At 36.1% G+C, this 19,466-nt stretch overlaps 2 protein-coding genes and 1 long non-coding RNA gene across 3 annotated transcripts; 1 reads left to right on the forward strand and 2 right to left on the reverse strand.

Annotated features, from left to right (window-relative positions):
* Nucleotides 1-6,847: 6,847 nt before the first annotated feature.
* Nucleotides 6,848-7,303, reverse strand: LOC106309180. The gene has a single exon (XM_013746241.1). It carries the CDS (start codon nucleotides 7,301-7,303, stop codon nucleotides 6,848-6,850), a length of 456 nt encoding a protein of 151 aa, XP_013601695.1.
* A 2,194-nt stretch (nucleotides 7,304-9,497) lies between these two features.
* Nucleotides 9,498-10,428, reverse strand: LOC106310904. Its single transcript, XR_001263883.1, has 2 exons — nucleotides 10,237-10,428; nucleotides 9,498-9,918 (listed from the first exon to the last, which is right to left on the reverse strand). It is a non-coding gene; the product is annotated as an uncharacterized LOC106310904 (long non-coding RNA).
* Nucleotides 10,429-10,603: 175 nt separating this feature from the next.
* On the forward strand, nucleotides 10,604-16,924 carry LOC106312638 (UPF0202 protein At3g57940). The gene is made up of 26 exons (XM_013750227.1): nucleotides 10,604-10,935; nucleotides 11,019-11,110; nucleotides 11,201-11,372; nucleotides 11,453-11,575; nucleotides 11,664-11,837; nucleotides 11,924-12,034; nucleotides 12,120-12,253; nucleotides 12,350-12,443; nucleotides 12,647-12,745; nucleotides 12,843-12,979; nucleotides 13,102-13,199; nucleotides 13,579-13,702; nucleotides 13,799-13,886; nucleotides 13,961-14,060; nucleotides 14,130-14,182; nucleotides 14,396-14,572; nucleotides 14,658-14,695; nucleotides 14,860-14,953; nucleotides 15,042-15,221; nucleotides 15,308-15,416; nucleotides 15,506-15,575; nucleotides 15,664-15,799; nucleotides 15,882-16,010; nucleotides 16,101-16,226; nucleotides 16,405-16,470; nucleotides 16,570-16,924. Exons 1-26 carry the CDS (start codon nucleotides 10,831-10,833, stop codon nucleotides 16,804-16,806), a joined length of 3,066 nt encoding a protein of 1,021 aa, XP_013605681.1. The 5' UTR covers nucleotides 10,604-10,830; the 3' UTR covers nucleotides 16,807-16,924.
* Nucleotides 16,925-19,466: the final 2,542 nt, after the last annotated feature.

Raw genomic sequence — 19,466 nt, forward strand, 5'->3', positions numbered from 1 at the left:
ATGTGTATTTGCATATGCATATAATATTTACCAATACTTGGTCTCTTTTATTCTGGTTAATGTCTTGTAGTTATATATATATATATATTTTTTTTCAATGTCCTCACATCTCTATGGTTACTTCATAGTTTTCTTCTAAATCATATTTCATTTCCGTATTCTCTCTCATTTTTAAAGCATTTGATTAATGGATATCTTTGTTTGATTAAGCAAAAACAGACCCTAAGAAGATGTCTTCATCGCAAAACAACTCAACTTCATCATCCTCAACTCAGTCTTCCCTCCCCGCAGGCGCCACCACCGGAGAAAACAACGTTATTAGCCGTGAAGGGACGGCGATTACGTCGACCCAACAACTAAGGGCGATCTTGGAGACGGACACAGTCAAATGTGGAATGTGCGGCAAATATTATACAAGAGAACAGAATCCACATCCTCACCGGAGGGGACACAACAACAATCCAAGGGGACGTAAATGAGGAGAAGTGGAAATGGCGAGTAATGCTACAAGCATTACGATGTTCGGTCTTTGTCTGCAAAAGCTATCTATAATAAGACTTGCATGAAACCATTATCTTTTCTACCTAAACTATGTTGTACTGTCTTTCTTGGTTTCTTTCAATAATATTTGTGTTTCCTTTTTATAATTACCGGTTTCAATGATGTTGTTCGATCATATCAAATGAGAATGCATATAAAACTATTAGTGTGACGAGTAATTTCAAGTCCAGAAACAAATAACTTTGCCAAATTTTCCATATTATAACTCATGCTTTGATTGATAGTATATATTAATGATGATGATGTTGATGTTTTAATCTCAAACTCTTGATGGTGATTGATGATGATGTTTTAGTCTGATTCTTAAACTAAGTAAACGTCTGTTTCTGTTGGATGTGTGAACAAAGGGCTTTTATCACTAAAGACAAACTTAAAAGAAGCAAGAGCCAAAACCATTAAAATACTACCCAAGTCAAAGGCCATGATCTGGCGTCATTGTCTGGTTTTAAGTAGCATACAACATATAATTTTGATAAGATCTTTTAGACCTTCAAGATTAAGCAGCAAGTTGAAGAAAACTTTAATTATTTTCAAAAGTGAGTATGGGAAGTTCTATTCATGGTCATGTACCCATCAGAATCTGTGTACTTGACTTTTCATTGGATTGTGTGTATCAGATTGTTTCTATTTCTTTTGTGGTTTGCTCTATTTATTACTACACAATATTCAGCATCTTTCTTTTGATTTGCAAGATGTTACTAGAACAAAAATGTTGCATTTTCATAGCATTAAAGAGCATTTTTCGTCTCTACTCTGTTCACAAGAGATTAGAGTTTCATAACGCCATGGAAACTTAGACTAAAGAACAATGTTCCCAAAAAATCAGACTCCATGTATGAAACCAAAACGCACCATGCATCAAACTCAGGTCCTAACAACAGCGTTACGATGTTTTCAATCTCTCTGCAAAAGCTATATAATAAGACTTGTGATACCATCTTTTCTAACTAAATTAAGTCGTACCTTCTTTCTTGGTTTCTTTCAAATAATATTATTATTAATGATGATGATGTTGATGTTTTAATGTCAAACTCTTGTTGGTGATGATGATGTTCTAGTCTGATTCTCAAACTAAGTAATCATGCGTTTCTGCTGGATGTGAACAAAACAAAGAGCTTATTACTAAAGAAAAATGGCTTAAAGATCCAAAACCATTAAAAATCATATCCGTATCAAAGGATCTGGCGCCATTTTCTGGTTTTAAAGTAGCATACAACATATAATTTAATAATTAGATCTTTAGTCTACCAAGTCTTGGTTTCCACATGTAAAAGGCTCTTGGTGAAGATCATAATTAGATTCATGGTATCATGTATCCATCAGAATCTGTGTCATTAGGTTTTGACTGTCTCTATTGTTGATGGTGTGAATTTGACTATAAGGTGACTAATAATGAGACAAGTGGAAGATGTCTCGTTTCTGTAGAGCTCTCTCTCGATCATTTTGGCATATTTGGTAGTGAAGAAACCCAAGACCCTCAAGCCTGATTTGGAATCTATACGCATCACCACGTTGACTAATTTGCACATAACATTTTTTTGTAACTGCTAATTTGCACATAACATTCCACTAAAGCTTTCTTTTAGATTATTATTTTCTTTCTGCTTTGGTCCTGTTTTATCTTTGTTCCTTTTGACGTTTCAATTCCTTGTTTTTTCCCTCTTCTCTTTTGAAAATCTCATCTTTGGGACAGAGCATGGTGGTTTCCGTGAACTGTTATAAGTTATAACATATAAAAGCAAATTTTTTTTTTTTGATATTGCTGTTTTGTCTTTAGCTCGGAGTAACTCATGTGATTTTTCTTCTATTCTTTTGTAATTAAATTAAGATTGCTGATGTGTTGGTGATTACTTCGCGTATCAATCTCACTCTCTGGTTCTAGCAATCTGCATAAAGAGATGTGAACATGTCAAATAGAACGAGAACAAACGAAACTCATTTAAGGCTTTATCCGAAGTTAGCCCATTTACATTTATCCTCTTTCCAATTCTAGTTGGGTATTTCAGTTTCCATTCTAGCTGACCAATTAGTCAATGACCATGCATGAGGAACGACTAAATGTTACAACAACTACCAACAATTATGGAATTGTTATGAAATAACTTATAATTTATAGTATCGAGAAATTTAATAAGAGTAAAATTCAATACCCGTAGGAAGCAAATAACAGATGTAATGATTCTTTGATTATAAACTCTTGTTCTTGTTTTTGGTGTACAAAATAGTGAGATGAGTGATGGTATTTATAGTGAGCAACAATACATAAAATATCAAAGATGGTGCTTGATTTGGTAAATGAGTGGGTGATCATAGTGCTTGATGAGTAGATGATCATAGTGCTTGAGTTGGTAAAGGAGTGGAGGATCATTTCAAAGTTTATCTTATAGCACTCCCCCTTGATCATCCATCTTGTATTAAGTTTCGTAACACTCTCCTTGGGGACCGGTGTCACTCTCCGCTCTCGCTTAACGTCTTTGTTGCCTCGTTAAAAACCTTTCTAGGAAAACCCAATGGGAAAAACCATAGTTAGGTAAAAAGAGTACAACTACGTAAGCTCCCCCTCGATTGAGCAGTCATAGATCCTTCTGATGACGCATTCCAATGTTATGGACATGTTTTCTGAATGCCGAAGTAGGGAGTGATTTTGTGAAGAGGTCGGCTGCATTGTCGCATGATCGGACATATCTTACTTCAATCTCTTTCTTCTTCTCGAGCTCTTGAGTGTATGAGAAGAACTTTGGATGTATATGTTTTGTTCTATCACTTTTGATATATCCTTCCTTCGTTTGAGCAACACATGCTGCATTGTCTTCATATAGAATAGTTGGCCCCGTACTTTTGTCAATCCCACTACTTGAACAAATGTGTTGGCTTATTGATCTTAGCCATACACATTCTTTACTTGCTTCATGGAGTGCGATGATCTCAGCATGATTTGAAGAGGTAGCCACAAGCGTTTGTTTCTGAGAACGCCAAGATATAGCAGTGCCTCCGATCGTAAAAACATATCCTGTTTGCGATCGGGCTTTGTGTGGATCTGAAAGATATCCTGCATCTGCAAAACCAACCATTTGACCATTTGAATCTTTAGGGTAAAATAAGCCTAAATCAATAGTCCCTTGTAGGTAACGAAAGACATGTTTAATTCCATTCCAATGTCTTCGTGTTGGAGATGAGCTAAATCTTGCTAGAAGATTAACAGTGAATGATATATCAGGCCGTGTACAATTTGCAAGGTACATCAACGCTCCAATTGCACTTAGATATGGTACTTCCGGACCAAGTATCTCTTCTTTTTCCTCAGGTGGTCGAAATGGATCACTTTCAATGTTAAGTGATCTAACGACCATTGGGGTGCTAAGAGGAGTTGATTTATCCATGTTAAATCGTTTCAACACTCTTTTAGTGTATGTGGATTGATGCACAAATATACTATTTTGTGAATGTTCTATTTGTAGGTCAAGACAATACTGTGTCTGTCCAAGATCTTTCATCTCAAATTCTCCTTTGAGATAGTCTGATGCCTTTTGTATTTCTTTTTGAGTTCCAATAATATTTAGATCATCAACATATACCGCGATTATCACAAATCCGGATGTTGTTTTCTTGATGAAAACACATGGGCATATATGATCATTCACATATCATTCTTTTGTTAAATGTTCACTGAGGCGATTGTACCACATACGTCCAGATTGTTTTAACCCATATAATGATCTTTGCAATTTTATTGCACATAACTCTTTAGGTTTGGAACTTAATGCTTCTGGCATTTTAAATCCATCAGGGATTTTCATGTAGATATCAGTATCTAATGATCCGTATAGATATGTAGATATCATGGATCTGTAACAACATCCATGAGACGCATCTCAAGATTTTTATCAGCGGCTAGACTCATCAGGAATCTAAATGTGAACGCATCCATTACAAGAGAATATGTTTCCTCATAATCAATACCAGGTCTTTGAGAAAATCCTTGGGCTACAAGGCGAGCTTTATACCTTGTAATCTCATTTTTCTCATTTCGTTTTCGAACGAAAATCCATCTGTACCCAACTGGTCTCACATCTTCAGGTGTGAGTACAATAGATCCAAACACTTTTCGTTTGTTAAGCGAATCAAGTTCGATTTGTATTGCTTCTTTCCATTTATTCCAATCATGTCTCTTTTGACATTCATATATGGATTTCGGTTCTGGATCATCGGTATCTTCATTTACCTCACTTGACACGATATATGAGAAAGCATCATCAAGGTCATTTTGTTCATTTCTATATCCATATCCTTTTATTATGGATGTAATTAATAGAAATCTCATGATTATCTTTCGATTCATGATGCTCTGATTCATCAGAGTCCTTATCATTTATTTCTTCCAAAATATTTTCTGCTATTTTGGGTGCATCATATATTTCAGCTTTCTTCTGTTTCCTAAGATTCTTATCCTTAGAACCAGCAGGTCTACCACGCTTCAGGCGTGTTTTTGGCTCTCGTGTGTCATCCTCCTTTTCTTGTTCATTTGGCATTTTGATACGAGCAGGAGCATTTACAGCTGGTATATGAGATTTAGTTACCGTCTTGGTATCTACAAATGCATCAGGTAGCTGGTTAGCTATACTCTGTAAATGCATAATTCGTCGAACTTCTAGTTCTGACTCTTTAGTAGGAGGATCAAGATATAACAATGATGGTACACTCCATTTTATATCACTTCCAACATTTTTGTTTTCTCCCCCTAGAACTGGGAATACATTTTCGTCAAAATGACAATCAGCAAAACGTGCTGTAAAGACGTCACCAGTCTGTGGTTCTAGGTATCTTATAATCGATGGAGAGTCACAACCAACATATATTCCCAACCTTCTTTGTGGTCCCATCTTTGTTCGTTGTGGTGATGCTACAGGTACATATACTGCACAACCAAAGATTCTTAAATGGGAAATATTTGGTTCTCGACCAAACGCTAATTGTAGTGGGGAATACTTATGGTATGCACTCGGTCTGATCCGAATGAGTGCTTCTGCATGCAAAATAGCATGTCCCCATACAGAGGTTGGAAGTTTTGATCTCATGATCAATGGTCTTGCAATCAATTGCAGACGCTTAATTAAAGATTCAGCCAAACCATTTTGCGTATGAACATGAGCAACCGAATGTTCAACTTCAATTCCCATTACCATACAATAGTCATTGAATGCTTGGGATGTGAATTCACCAGCGTTGTCTAGTCTAACTCTTTTAATAGTATAATCAGGAAACTGCGCTCGCAGTTTGATCATCTGAGTTAGAAATCTCGCAAATGCCACATTTCGAGATGATAATAGACAAACGTGTGACCATCTACTGGATGCGTCAATTAATACCATAAAATAGTGGAATGGTCCACATGGTGGATGTATCGGTCCACATATATCACCTTGAATTCTTTCAAGGAACCTTGGTGATTCTTTATCGATTTTGGTTGGCGATGGCCTTACGATCAATTTTCCTAGAGAACATGCAACACATGTCATTTTATTCCCTTGAGAAATCTCCTGGATTTTCAATGGATGACCATGTGAACTTTCTATGATTTTACGCATCATTGTAGTGCCTGGGTGGCCAAGGCGATCATGCCATAACGTGAACTCTTCTGGGTTCCGTTCTACTACAAGATTTGATTCGATCTCATCGATATAAGTATGATGTAACCCCGAAGGAAGCTCTGGAAACTTTTCCAATATGTGTTTTCTGCCACATTTTTCAGAAATTACATACATGTATTTCTTTCCATCCTCAGTTGCAGACTGAGTATCATATCCGTGAAGATATATGTCTTTAAAACTCAACAAATTCCTTTTAGAACTCGGAGAGTATAAAGCATTATTTATGGAAAATTTTGTTCCATTCGGCAAAGTAAAGTTTGCTTTACCAGTTCCTTCAATCACGTCTGCAGGACCTGATATTGTATTGACGACAATTCTTGTCAGTTTTATATCAGAGAAATATCTCTTTTGTCTCAGAATAGTGTGCGTTGTTCCACTATCTGGTATGCATATTTCACGAATCCGTTTCTTGGATTTTGCTCCATTAGTATTTTGATCCATCTCTGAAATTATCATAAACATTAAATAAAAGTGAAACGTGAAATTTATTCATTGATTATATAAAGAAAACACACAATAATTATACAAATATTGTTGTTAAAACAACATTATTCTTTGAAAACATAATTATTATACATTACAAATGAGGACTATTCAGCAGTCTTATTAGAAACATTTCCGTACTCTTCAAGAGTATTCTAGTCCAGCTCATTTGCGAAATCAGAGGATTCAAGGTATGAGGTCCCTTCAACGTTTTCCGTGAGGTTCACCTCTTTAGCCTTTCCTTTTATGGACTCTTGATATAACTTGCACAAATGTGGGGGAGTACGACAGGTACGGGACCAATGTCCTTTACATCCACATCTGTAACATACAGTCTCACTTTTCTTTGTGGTATCCTCTTCGGTTTCTTTGCCTTTATGAGGTTGTTCAGATCTAACCCATTTGTTAGATCTAATACTTTTAGGATAGTAAGGCTTTCCACGTTTGTTGTTGAAACGCCGACCACGACCTCGATTGGTATGGTTTCTCCTTCCCGAATATTCTACCGCCGTAGCATTCACTTCGGGAAATGCCTTGGCTCCCGTAGGTCGGGAATTATGGTTTTTGATTAGTAACTCATCGTTCTTTTCAGCCAACATGAGTGTTACCATCAATTCAGAAAATTTGGTGTACCCACATTTTCTGTAAATTCGGGATAAGACGTTGTGTTCTTTGTGGAAGGTATTGTATGTCTTGTCAAGCATTTCTCCTTCGGTGATAGGGTTACCACAATATTTTAATTGTGCAACTATCCTCAAGATAGTGGAATTGTAATCTCTAACCCTTTGGAAATCCTGAAACCTCAGGGTTTTTATGAAATAACTTATAATTTATAGTATCGAGAAATTTAATAAGAGTAGAATTCAATACCCGTAGGAAGCAAATAACACTAATATAAGTGAGAGAGTTTATTATAAAGAAGAAGAAGAAGATGTAATGGTGTACAAAAGAGTGAGATGAGTGATGGTATTTATAGTGAGCAACAATACATAAAATATCAAAGATGGTGCTTGATTTGGTAAATGAGTGGGTGATCATAGTGCTTGCTGAGTAGATGATCATAATGCTTGATGAGTAGATGATCATAGTGCTTGAGTTGGTAAAGGAGTGGAGGATCATTTCAAAGTTTATCTTATAACAGGAATAAATTTATATTTATTGATGAGATAAAATAAATATAAAATGTCATAATTTAAAATTTTCTCCAAGTTTAGTTTTGATTAGTAGCTCACCAGTGAGTCAATGACCATGAGGAAGGGTCTACAACAACTAGCTAGCAACAACCATGGAAGAATTTTTTATTTCCTTTTATAAAAATCATGAAAAATGTAAAAAAGTGCAGCTATATATATCGAGAATCTACAAGACTCAGTTTCAATTATTAAAAGAGCAGAGCAACAAAGCAAGAGAGAAAAAACAAAACCATACAACTTTTTTCTTTGAGGTAATGAGTATTTGCATATGCATATAGTATTTGCCAGTTGGTCTCTTTCATTCTGGTTAATGTCTTGTAGTTATATAATTTTCTTCTTTTCGTGTCCTCATTCTCTATGGTTACTTCATAGTTTTCTTCAAAATCATATTTCATTTTTATATTCTCTCTCATTTTTAAAGTATTTTATTAATTGATCTTTTGCTTGATTTTTTTTTTTTGAATTATACGGAGGTATCCTGGCCCCACATAAGTGATCCAGACTAGTCACGTGTTGCCATGTGCCGGTCCTCTGTCCCTGGCGATGCCGAAATGTTAATTCTCTAGTGGATCTTTGTTTGATTAAGCCAAAGCAGACCGACCCTAAGAAGATGTCTTCATCGCAAAACAACTCAACTTCATCATCCTCAACTCAGTCTTCCCTCCCCGCAGGCGCCACCACCGGAGAAAACAACGTTAGCCGTGAAGGGACTGCGATAACGTCGACCCAACAACTAAGGGCGATCTTGGAGACGGACGCAGTCAAATGTGGAATGTGCGGCAAATATTATACAAGAGAGCAGAATCCACATCCTCACCGCAGAGGACACAACAACATTCCACAGAGACGCAAATGAGGAGAAGTGGAAATGGCGAGTAATGCTATAAGCGCGCGTTACGATGTTTTCAGTCTGTCTATGCAAAAGCTATCTATAATAAGACTTGCATGATACCATTATCTTTTCTAACTAAGCTATATGTTGTACCGTCTTTCTTGGTTTCTTTCAATAATATCTGTGTTTCCTTTTTATAATTTTCATTTCTAATAATGATGTTGTTCATATTATTGATCAATATCAAATGAGAATACATATAAAACTATAGTGTGACAAGTAATTTAAAGCCCAGAAACAAATAACTTTGCTAATTTTCCATATTATATCAAATGATGATGATGTTGATGTTTTAATCTCAATCTCTTGATGATGATGTTAATGTTTTAGTCTGATTCTTAAAATAAGTAAACGTGTGTTTCAGTTGGATGTGTGAACAAAGAGCTTTTATCACTAAAGACAAATTTTGAAAGATGCAAGAGCCAAAACCATTAAAATACTACCCAAGTCAAAGGCGTCAGCCCGTCACTGTCTGGTTTTAAGTAGCATACAACATATAATTTTGATAAGATCTTTTAGACCATCAAGATTGAGCAGCAAGTTGAACAAAAGTTAATTCTTTTCAGGAAGTTCTATTCATGGTGTCATGTATCCATCAGAATCTGTGTACTTGAGTTTTCATTGGGTTGTGTGTATCAGATTGCTTCTATTTGTTTTGTGTGTTTTGCTTAATTTAGTACACAATCTAAAGCATCTTTCTTTTGAGTTGCAAGATATTACTAGAACAAAAATGTTGCATTTTCATAGCGAGTAAAGAGCATTTTTCGCCTCTACTGATTACTCTGTTCACAAGAGATTAGAGTTTCATAACGCCATGGAAACTTACACAAAAGAGCAATGTTCCCAAAGAAATCAGACTCCATGTATGAAACCAAGATGCACCCTGAATCAAACTCAGGTCCTAACCAGACCCGTCTTAAAGATAAAATGGACCCTGAGCAAAAATGATAAACTGAGTCCATTTCTTCACCTAGCTTAGTTAGAAAAGATAAACACACTCTCTTCTTCAGATTCTACTGGTTTCTTCCTCTTCCTCCCATTCTCTGCTTCCTCTTTCTTTAATTGTTACTGAACCATTGCATCATCATCATCATCATCATCCTTCTCCACAACTTAACTTCGCTAGACCTAATTACAATTGCTTTAAAAAAAAAAGATTTCAAACAAGATAGATAAGCAACACTTGAGTGCAGTAGACACTTGACTAAACAATTTGATATTCTTCAAAATCTATACTTTCCAACTCAGTCTAAAAGCTGCAAGCAAGTCTCAATGGATTATCTTCCACGGAAACTAATTTCATGAACCAGTCCAAAGAGTAAAAAAAAAAACAAGTTCTATCTCTTTTTTTTTTTTACCATTCTAATCTCTCTCAAACTTCTTCAGAACAGTTAACACATGATTCACTACCAGTCTACCACCAATAAACAAAAAGAGAGTGAGAGAGACAGAGACTCACCTATGAACCCATAAGACTGAGATACTAACCCAAACAGAAGACAAAATCACTACCACCATTCTCACTGACTCAAAATGGAACTTAAACCCCGTCGAAGATGGATACAGTTTTCTCCCACCCGCTCCACTAGGCGCGTGGTTTCGCATTCTACTCGTTTTCGTTTCGAAGCTGGTCTGTTCTGGTCTGGTCGGATAAGAGTCGTAAAGACGGCTAATAGCCGCGTCGTTTCAAAAAGATATCCTTTTTCTTATGTGACTTTGGGCTAAGGCCTAGTGAGTTTGGGCTTAGCCCCAATTACAATCTTTGAAAAATACAGCTGGTTTAGCGGTGTTTATAAATAAACCGCCAGGTGGTGGGTTCGAATCTCGACATAATTCATATACCCTGCAACACAATTTGTCGGAAACCCTAGTTTCCAGTTTCTGTGTCGTGTCGTCATCGTCTCTTTTCCTCCCTTCCATCATTAAACCCTACTGCACAATATCGAAACGCTAATTTCATTTTTTTTTTAAATCATCGTCTCCTTCGACTCAGAGCTCTAATAGAATAGGAGCTCAGGTTTTGCGTCTGTGATAAGATTAAGGAGGAAGAAGAATGAGGAAGAAGGTAGACGAACGTATCAGGACTCTAATTGAGAACGGTGTCAAACTGAGACACCGTTCCATGTTTGTCATCATCGGTGACAAGTCTCGTGACCAGGTCTAGTGCTCCTTGCTCTAAAGCTCTCTACTTTTCACTCACATCCCCCACTAAACTTGTGTGTGTGCTTCTTCTCTTAACAGATTGTGAACCTCCACCACATGTTGTCAAAGGCAGTGATTAAGTCTAATCCGAGTGTCTTGTGGTGCTACAAGGACAAGCTCGACATCAGCAGGTAAAGTCTCAAGCTTTAGAATTCATTCTTGTTTTAGCTCTGGAGAGTGCATTGAAAGTTGATAGCTTTGTCGTGAATGATGATTGTCAGTCATAAGAAGAAGCGTACGAAGCAGCTGAAGAGACTGAGGGAGAGAGGACAGCTGGACCCTGAGAAGCTTGACGCCTTCTCGCGTTTGCTTGATGTGGGAAGAGTTACTCATTGCTTGTACAAAGACTCTGAACGTATCCTTGGAAACACTTTCGGCATGTGCATCTTACAGGTACTTTTGTCTCTACTCACTAAAGATTACTGATTCATTTTTATGGGTGATATTCAATTATCTCTTCTTGGTAAATTCAGGATTTTGAAGCTTTGACTCCCAATCTACTAGCGAGGACGATTGAGACTGTGGAAGGGGGTGGGATGATTGTGTTGATATTACGATCACTTACTTCGCTAACTAGTCTATGCACAATGGTTATGGTACGAACGACATGTTTATTTATTGCTTACTCTTAAGGGAATGGGGGGCTTAAAAATTGTCTAATTGCTGTTTATATTATCTTATTAGGATGTCCATGACAGATTCAGAACCGAGTCGCATTCTGAAGCTGCGGGCCGATTCAATGAACGTTTTCTGCTATCAATTGCTTCATGCAAAGCATGTGTTGTCATGGATGATGAGCTGAATATATTGCCGCTTTCCTCTCATATCAGATCTATTACTCCAGTTCCTACAGAAATGGTAATCTTTATAGCCAAGTGAACTGGCTTCCGTTGTAACAAAATGCTTTTCAAAATTTCACTGATAACTCTTCAATATCGTGTCAGGATTCCGAGGGCCTCTCTGAGGCAGAACGGGAGCTGAAGAATTTGAAAGATGAACTAAGTGATGATTTTCCAGTTGGTCCTTTGATCAAGAAATGCTGTACACTGGATCAGGTTCAAAAGCTATGAATTGTCTTTTTAATGCTCTTGCTTGTCTTATGGCTGATGTTTAATGGAGATTCTGCATTTATTTTTGTAGGGCAAAGCTGTTGTCACCTTTTTTGATGCAATTCTGGATAAGGCTCTTCGCAGCATAGTTGCTTTGATTGCTAGTCGAGGGCGTGGAAAATCTGCTGCACTTGGTTTAGCTGTTGCCGGTGCCGTAGCTGCTGGGTAAAATTACTCCCATATGTTCCTTTACTCTCAAGTAGTTTTTCTCCGGGGGATGTTTGTTAAAATTATGGTGTGCGTTTTTTTTTTGGCTTTTAGGTACTCAAACATTTACATTACTGCACCAAGCCCTGACAACTTGAAAACATTCTTTGAGTTTGTTTGCAAAGGTTTTGATGCACTTGAATATAAGGTAAAGCAAATTTCTTTTCCTATAGACTACCAGCACTTGTTCCATTTCATTAAGTAAAACCTTCAAGGTGAAAGACATGCATTTTTTATTGAGATGATCACTGAAAATTAGGCCTATGCTAGCTCAAATAAGAAGAATGTCATTCTGCTTTGCAATGTGGTCATATATGTTTCTGAAATACCTTTCGCTCGCTCTTTTTAAAGGAGCACCTTGATTATGATGTTGTGAAAAGTGCGAATCCTGATTTCAAAAAAGCTATTGTACGGATAAATATCATCAAGCAGCATAGACAAACTATCCAGGTTTGTTCTTTCCTCAGTTAATTCATTCATGGTCTTTAAGCTGTTGTGATTTGTGTCCATCTCTGACGTGTTCCATGCTCTTGATATTTTCATGCAGTATATACAACCGCACGAGCATGAGAAGCTCTCACAAGTAGAGTTGTTGGTTATTGATGAAGCGGCAGCTATTCCTTTACCAGTTGTGAAGTCTTTGCTTGGTCCTTATCTAGTTTTCCTGTCCTCAACTGTCAGCGGGTATGTGAAACATAGTTTGATGCTATTTCCATATTATGGGGAAGCTATATGCACGTTCTGGTTTTAATTCAGGGATACTCATGCCACTGATGTTACTTGTTTCTTCTTCTTTTTGTTGAAAGGTATGAAGGCACTGGTAGATCTTTATCACTGAAGCTTCTCCAACAATTAGATGAGCAAAGCCGGGCTCCAGCTACTGGTCTTGAAGGCTCTCTTTCTGGTATTTAATTGATGCTTCTTGCTTTCGTTCTTGTATGTGAAAATTATGAGGGAATATTTTTAGAGGCTCACCTTCAAGAGGATATGAATGTTTGTGGTTAGGAAGGAAAGTATAGTGCTTCTAGCATTTGTTTATAAAATTTTCATTTCCTATGTTTAGCAGTGAGCTCAATTGTAAAGATTTAAGTGGCAGTCAATGTAGCTTTAAGTAATAAATGTAAACGTTCTCTTGAAGAGCAGTACCTTCAGTTTCACTTTCTCCTCTAAGAAGCATGCAAAGATTAATTTAAGTTTCATGCATAGTAGCCCACTCTACTAGTGTATCTGATAAATTCATTATCCGGTAAAATGCCCCTGACTCTCTTAAATTACTTATGCAGGTTGTCTTTTTAAGAAGATAGAACTTAATGAGTCTATTAGATACGCTTCTGGAGATCCAATAGAATCCTGGCTTAATGGCTTGCTTTGCCTTGACGTTGCTACTAGTCTGCCCAATCCTTCATGGTCTGCATATTCTACTGAAGTTTTCTCTTTTCTTCCGGTACTAATCGTCTATAAATGTTATTTTTTTGATTCATCCTCTTTCTTCTTTTTGTATAGCCATCCTCGGCCAAGTGAGTGCGACCTCTATTATGTCAACCGAGACACACTCTTTTCTTATCACAAAGATAGTGAAATGTTTCTACAGGTAAATGGTGTTGATTTGATCCATACATTCTTTTATTATTTTGACAAGAGACTGATATAAGTGCATCCCTACAGAGAATGATGGCGCTATGTGTCTCTTCTCACTACAAGAACTCTCCTAATGATCTTCAACTGCTGGCTGATGCTCCTGCCCATCATTTATTTGTGTTACTTGGTATGCAATTTTTCCTTTCCCCCACCTACTTAAATTTTCAGAACCATGTCTAACTCCCTTTAAACACAGCTCCTGTTGATGAGTCCCAAAGCAAACTTCCTGATATACTCTGTGTTATCCAGGTAAAAAATTATTTGAACGCTCACTTCTTAGGTGTATTGAAATGCATAACAGTTTGATTTAGAATAGTGAGTCAACAGTCTTCATGAATATAGACTTATAAAGATTAAATAATAAGCTTTTTACTGCCTTCTCCACATTTGGCATAAGTTTCTTCCTTGTGTCCCTTTGTAACCTGTGTGATTTTAAGCATCATCGTAATTGGTATTTTTCAGGTCTGTCTGGAAGGACAGATATCTCAGAGCTCAGCTCTCAAAAGTTTAAGGGATGGCCATTCACCATATGGAGACCAGATTCCATGGAAATTCTGTGAACAGTTCCGGGACATTGAATTTCCACATCTCTCTGGTGCTCGCATTGTACGCATAGCAGTCCACCCTAACGCCATGAAGGTAATCTTTTTTCTTTATGCGCATGTTTTTTTACCTGTCCAGTTAGATTTCGTGTGGGAATAACAAGTTTCTGTTTGCTTTGTAGATGGGATATGGTTCTGCTGCAGTCGAGCTCTTGACCAGGTAATCTCATGAAAATGCGCATACGAATTTGTTATCATGTGCATCCCATACATTTCTTATATCAGGTTCTGTGCTGGACAATTTAGACTTTGTACTTACTTGGTGTGGTTATACTCTTAAAGAAATAATGTACTCTTCCTTACTATGCTGATCGACATTTTCAGATATTTTGAGGGCCAGATTTCTCCAATCTTAGAAGCAGATAATGAAGCTGATGTTGAGCATTCACCCATTAGAGTTACAGAGGCTGCTGAGAAGGTTTCTAGTTTTTCTATATATCTGTGTGGGCCATGGATTTTATAGTTCTCTCTCTTGTTTACATGCTTAATTGGCTCCTTCTTGACAGGTCTCCATGCTCGAAGAGCAAGTAAAGCCTCGCACAAATCTTCCACCTCTACTGGTTCCACTCAATGAACGACGACCCGAGAGGCTCCACTACATTGGTGTCTCCTTTGGTCTTACTTTGGACCTATTCCGGTTTTGGAGAAAGCATAATTTTGCTCCTTTCTACGTTAGCCAAATCCCAGTTGAGAATACCTCCATCCTCTCTTCTTGATTGCCATTTCTTGTAGTGGTTTTCTAACAGTGGTTTATTCCTTGTGCTTGGATCAGAGTGCTGTGACTGGTGAGCACACAAGCATGCTTTTAAAACCTTTAAAGAATGACGAGCTAGAAGTCAACGAGTCCGAGGAGTTGGGTTTCTTTGCTCCCTTCTATAAAGGTTTGTTGATTCTTTGATCAAGAACTGAAAACTTTCTTGATCTTCCTAGTGTATCATTGATGTTTAACAACTTCTTTTGCTTTGTTCAGATTTCCGGATAAGGTTCTCTAAGCTTTTGAGTGATAAATTCAAAAAGATGGATTATAAACTTGCAATGAGGTAAAAACACTAACATTTTCTTGTCATTATTTTGCAGTAATATCAATTTCATATGATTGTTTATCTTGTCATATCATTCTTTGTGCAGCGTCTTAAACCCCAAGATCAACTTCACAGGGATTGATTCATCAGACGGATTTTTGAAGACACTTGACGGTGTACTTTCTCCATTTGATACGGAGAGGCTCAGAGTGTTCACCAACAATATGACCGACTTCAATCTGGTTAGCATTTCTTTTTTTGAGAACTGAACTTAGGTTAACTTCTTTCTGTTTGTAACCAGTTTCATTGTCTTATGGTTGAAAGGTTTATGACATCTGCAAAACACTAGCACATCAGTACTTTGAAGAGAAGATCCCTGTATCACTGTCATATGTTCAGGCATCTGTATTACTGTGCTTGGGATTGCAGGAGTCTGAGTTCTCTAGCATTGAGGTAATGTGTTTTACACTATTTTGCTTGATTATGTTTCACCAAATCATGTTGAGAAAACGTGCCAACACTTTTGAATATTTGATTTTGCAGAGACAAATGCAGTTGGAGAGGGGACAGATACACTCTCTTCTCTTGAAAGTCTTAAGGGAGTTATACAAATATCTGAACGGGATTGCAGCAAAGGAGATTGAATTAACCCGCCCTCGTTTGCAAAGGGTAACTCCTTACTGTTTTCTTTTCTCAGTAATTGATCCATCAAATAATGTTCATAAGAAACACATTTACAGAACCGAGAACAGTGTTTGGATCTTTTTTGCCATTGCTTTGTGTCAACATATGGTTTAAACTAAGTCCATCTGTTTTATAAAGGCTAACGTACGGTTCATCGTTGCAGAGAGTGCTTGAACCTCACAATGTATCTGTCGACGATGATCTCAGGGAAGGAGCAAAACAAGTCGAGGTAATTCTCCTACCTTCCCTTTCTCGTGTAAAGATGTTGTTTAGTGTTGCTTTGCTTCGTTTGTAATTTGATAGAGCTTGTCCTTGTGTATTTTTAAAGGAACAAATGAAGGAGAAGACAGAAGGATCAACTGATGCAGAGCTTCAACAATATGTAATTGGAGACAAAGAAGCAGAGGCTCTGAAACATTCAAAGATCCCTGCAAGTGGTATTGTCAGTGTTGAGTCTACCAAATTGGAGAATCAAAATGGTTCTGATAAAACCCCCAAAAAGAGAAGCAAGGATAAGCATTCCTCTGAGTCTAAATCCAAATCTTCCAAGAAGAGAAAAGCCTGAAGAGTAATTTCACCATGAATGATGAATCTTTATATTCAAAAATTTTGGTTATATTTGTTGTAATCTTGATTTTATAATCAGAAATGGTTTAAAACTTTAATGAAATTACTTTTAAATCGGTTTAGTTAGCAAAAAGGATCGCTATATTAGATGTCTTCCTGAATGAGAGATCAGCAGGGGAATATGAGATGTCATGTTAAACCACTCCAAATCTCCACATTAAACCTTTGAAGCGTGTATATGATGGCTTAGATCGAGTCAGAGGAGGTGGATGCAATAGATGATGAAGACGTGTGCAAATGATTGAAGTTTAGTAAGAGATATGATGTAATGAAAGATGTTCAATGATGATTGTTAATTCCATTTCGATTTCTTCTCTGACTTAATAAACTCTCTATCAAGTGTGTTTTTGATAACCAACTCTCTCTATCAATTTGATTCTCACTAACCCCTTTTAGCTTTAAACATTTCAACTTCTTACGTTACTCCTTTAATAGACCAAAACTTCACGTATACAACTTTGAGTGCATGGAGCCTAGCTAATTAACACAGGTAGAAAAAAATAGAGAAATAAAAATGATGGAAGGAGCGAGCAGTTGCAGAGTGGTTAAAAGAGAGATACCAACTCTTTCATCTTCTGTGTCATCCATGGATTCTCCACACGCCTTGCTGATGCACTTTGGAGACAGACACCTCTTTCTTACCTTTCCTTCTTCTCCACTCTCTTCTTTTCTCTGTTTTTCCCTACTTATATATCACCAAAAAAAACATGAGATATGAAAGCCTTGTTACAAAAAAAAAAAAAAAACATGAGATTTAATCACTTTAAATTCATATTCTGATGAATGAAAATGGGGTATATATATCGTAGGAAGATATGGTTAGTTTTTTTTTTTTTTTTTTTTTAAAGATATGGTTAGTTAATACATGCATGAATACAAGATTCAATGAAAACATACATGTAGTAGGCATTGACTGATAATTAATATAATCCTGGAGTTACTATAGATTATGGTTATGACTTATATTATCCCAAGTTTGAATTATTTCCAATGTGTAACATTGAAGGACCATTTAAACTTTGATCTCAAAGAGATAAGTTCGTCAATGAAAAGAACAATGCATGTAAATTTGCATGAAAATTTACTTTTCTGCGCCGAGTCATACTAAGAGACTATTACTATGGTTCAGAAGTTTTAAATAAGACTGATTATAAAAAACTAAAATTTACAAAGTAGATGTGCTCTGCATGTGTATTTTGGCATGACTCTTAAGTGTAAGAAAGACAAGCTCCAGGGATTAAGGTGGCCGATCAACTGGAAATCAGCCACTTTGATTTCTTGTCTAATTTATTTTTCCAAGTCTCTACAAAAATATTTCTTACAAGTACATATTTAGACCAGAGCACATTGGATTTATTACATTTACTTATAAAGATATAGTTTAATTTGTTTTATATATCCTCGGTCTTTGAGGTTTTCAGCGAGGCTTAAGCCTTATGCGCCGTTCGCGGCTATTTGAAAAATGAAGATCAGACAAATCATTTATTTATATCATCCACAAAAAAGTAATGCTATATTTTTAAAAGATCATTTAAATTAGTGAAATCATCGTATAGTAAACTAATTCATATTTACATACAAAACTCCTATTCGAAGTTTACATACCTGAGACTTGGATTAAAACTGGATGAAATTTTGCGTATTACCAAAATTTAATAATTTTCTAATATGTGTGTTTTTGAGATTAGTTTGATAGAATCAATCACTAACTAGCTAAATGTATATGTAGTTAACGATATATGATTGTGTGTAGAAGACATGTGCTTATTGGGATTTGTTTGGCCTCAAGAACCCCTAAAAATTCCTGCAACTGGTCCAAGATTCCATGACGACAAGGACCTTTGGCCTAATTTGCATTGATACGATTGCCTAAATTTAATCCATTTGTAGATCCAAATGAACACCAGCCAACAAAAACAATTAATCAATAATTAAGCCATAATTAATTACAACCATTAATATGGTAAAAATAAATAAATTCATATATATATATATATATATATATATATATATTTTCTTGGATGATATCACAAAACAACCTTTGAGTAAGTCATATATACTTTGGCATTCTGCCTAAATTTTTTGAAGCTTTATCTATAATACTAGGATAAGACATGCGCCTTGCGCATGGTGAGTTTATTTGTATATATTATCGATAGTTTCTTTTATATATTTGATCATTTTATTTATATATATATAATATTTTTTGTTGTTATTATATAATTTCTTTCCGATGGATCGGATCAATTTTTATTAAAAATAATGGAACAAAACTATAATTAATACATCATGGATTGATCGGATTGGACATTAAACAAATTATGACATAAAAATCTTATTTTTTCTATAGAACACATTCTTTACAAAAATGAACAATATTGTTTTCACAGTTGAATTATTTTGACTTTTATCTTTCATATGGTTTTGAAAGCTTTCAAATCAACCATCGAATTGATACATGTCATTTTAATATTTTTAGTCGTATACTTAAGGAAAACTTACATTTTTGTAATTTAAAGTCGTTTTAAAAAATTCAAAATATAACATATAAGAAAAAATCTAACATATAAGGTGTCCTCATTTTTGTATTTTAAAGTC

This window comes from Brassica oleracea, chromosome C8 (assembly GCF_000695525.1).
Source record: "Brassica oleracea var. oleracea cultivar TO1000 chromosome C8, BOL, whole genome shotgun sequence".
Taxonomy (NCBI): Eukaryota; Viridiplantae; Streptophyta; class Magnoliopsida; order Brassicales; family Brassicaceae; genus Brassica; species Brassica oleracea.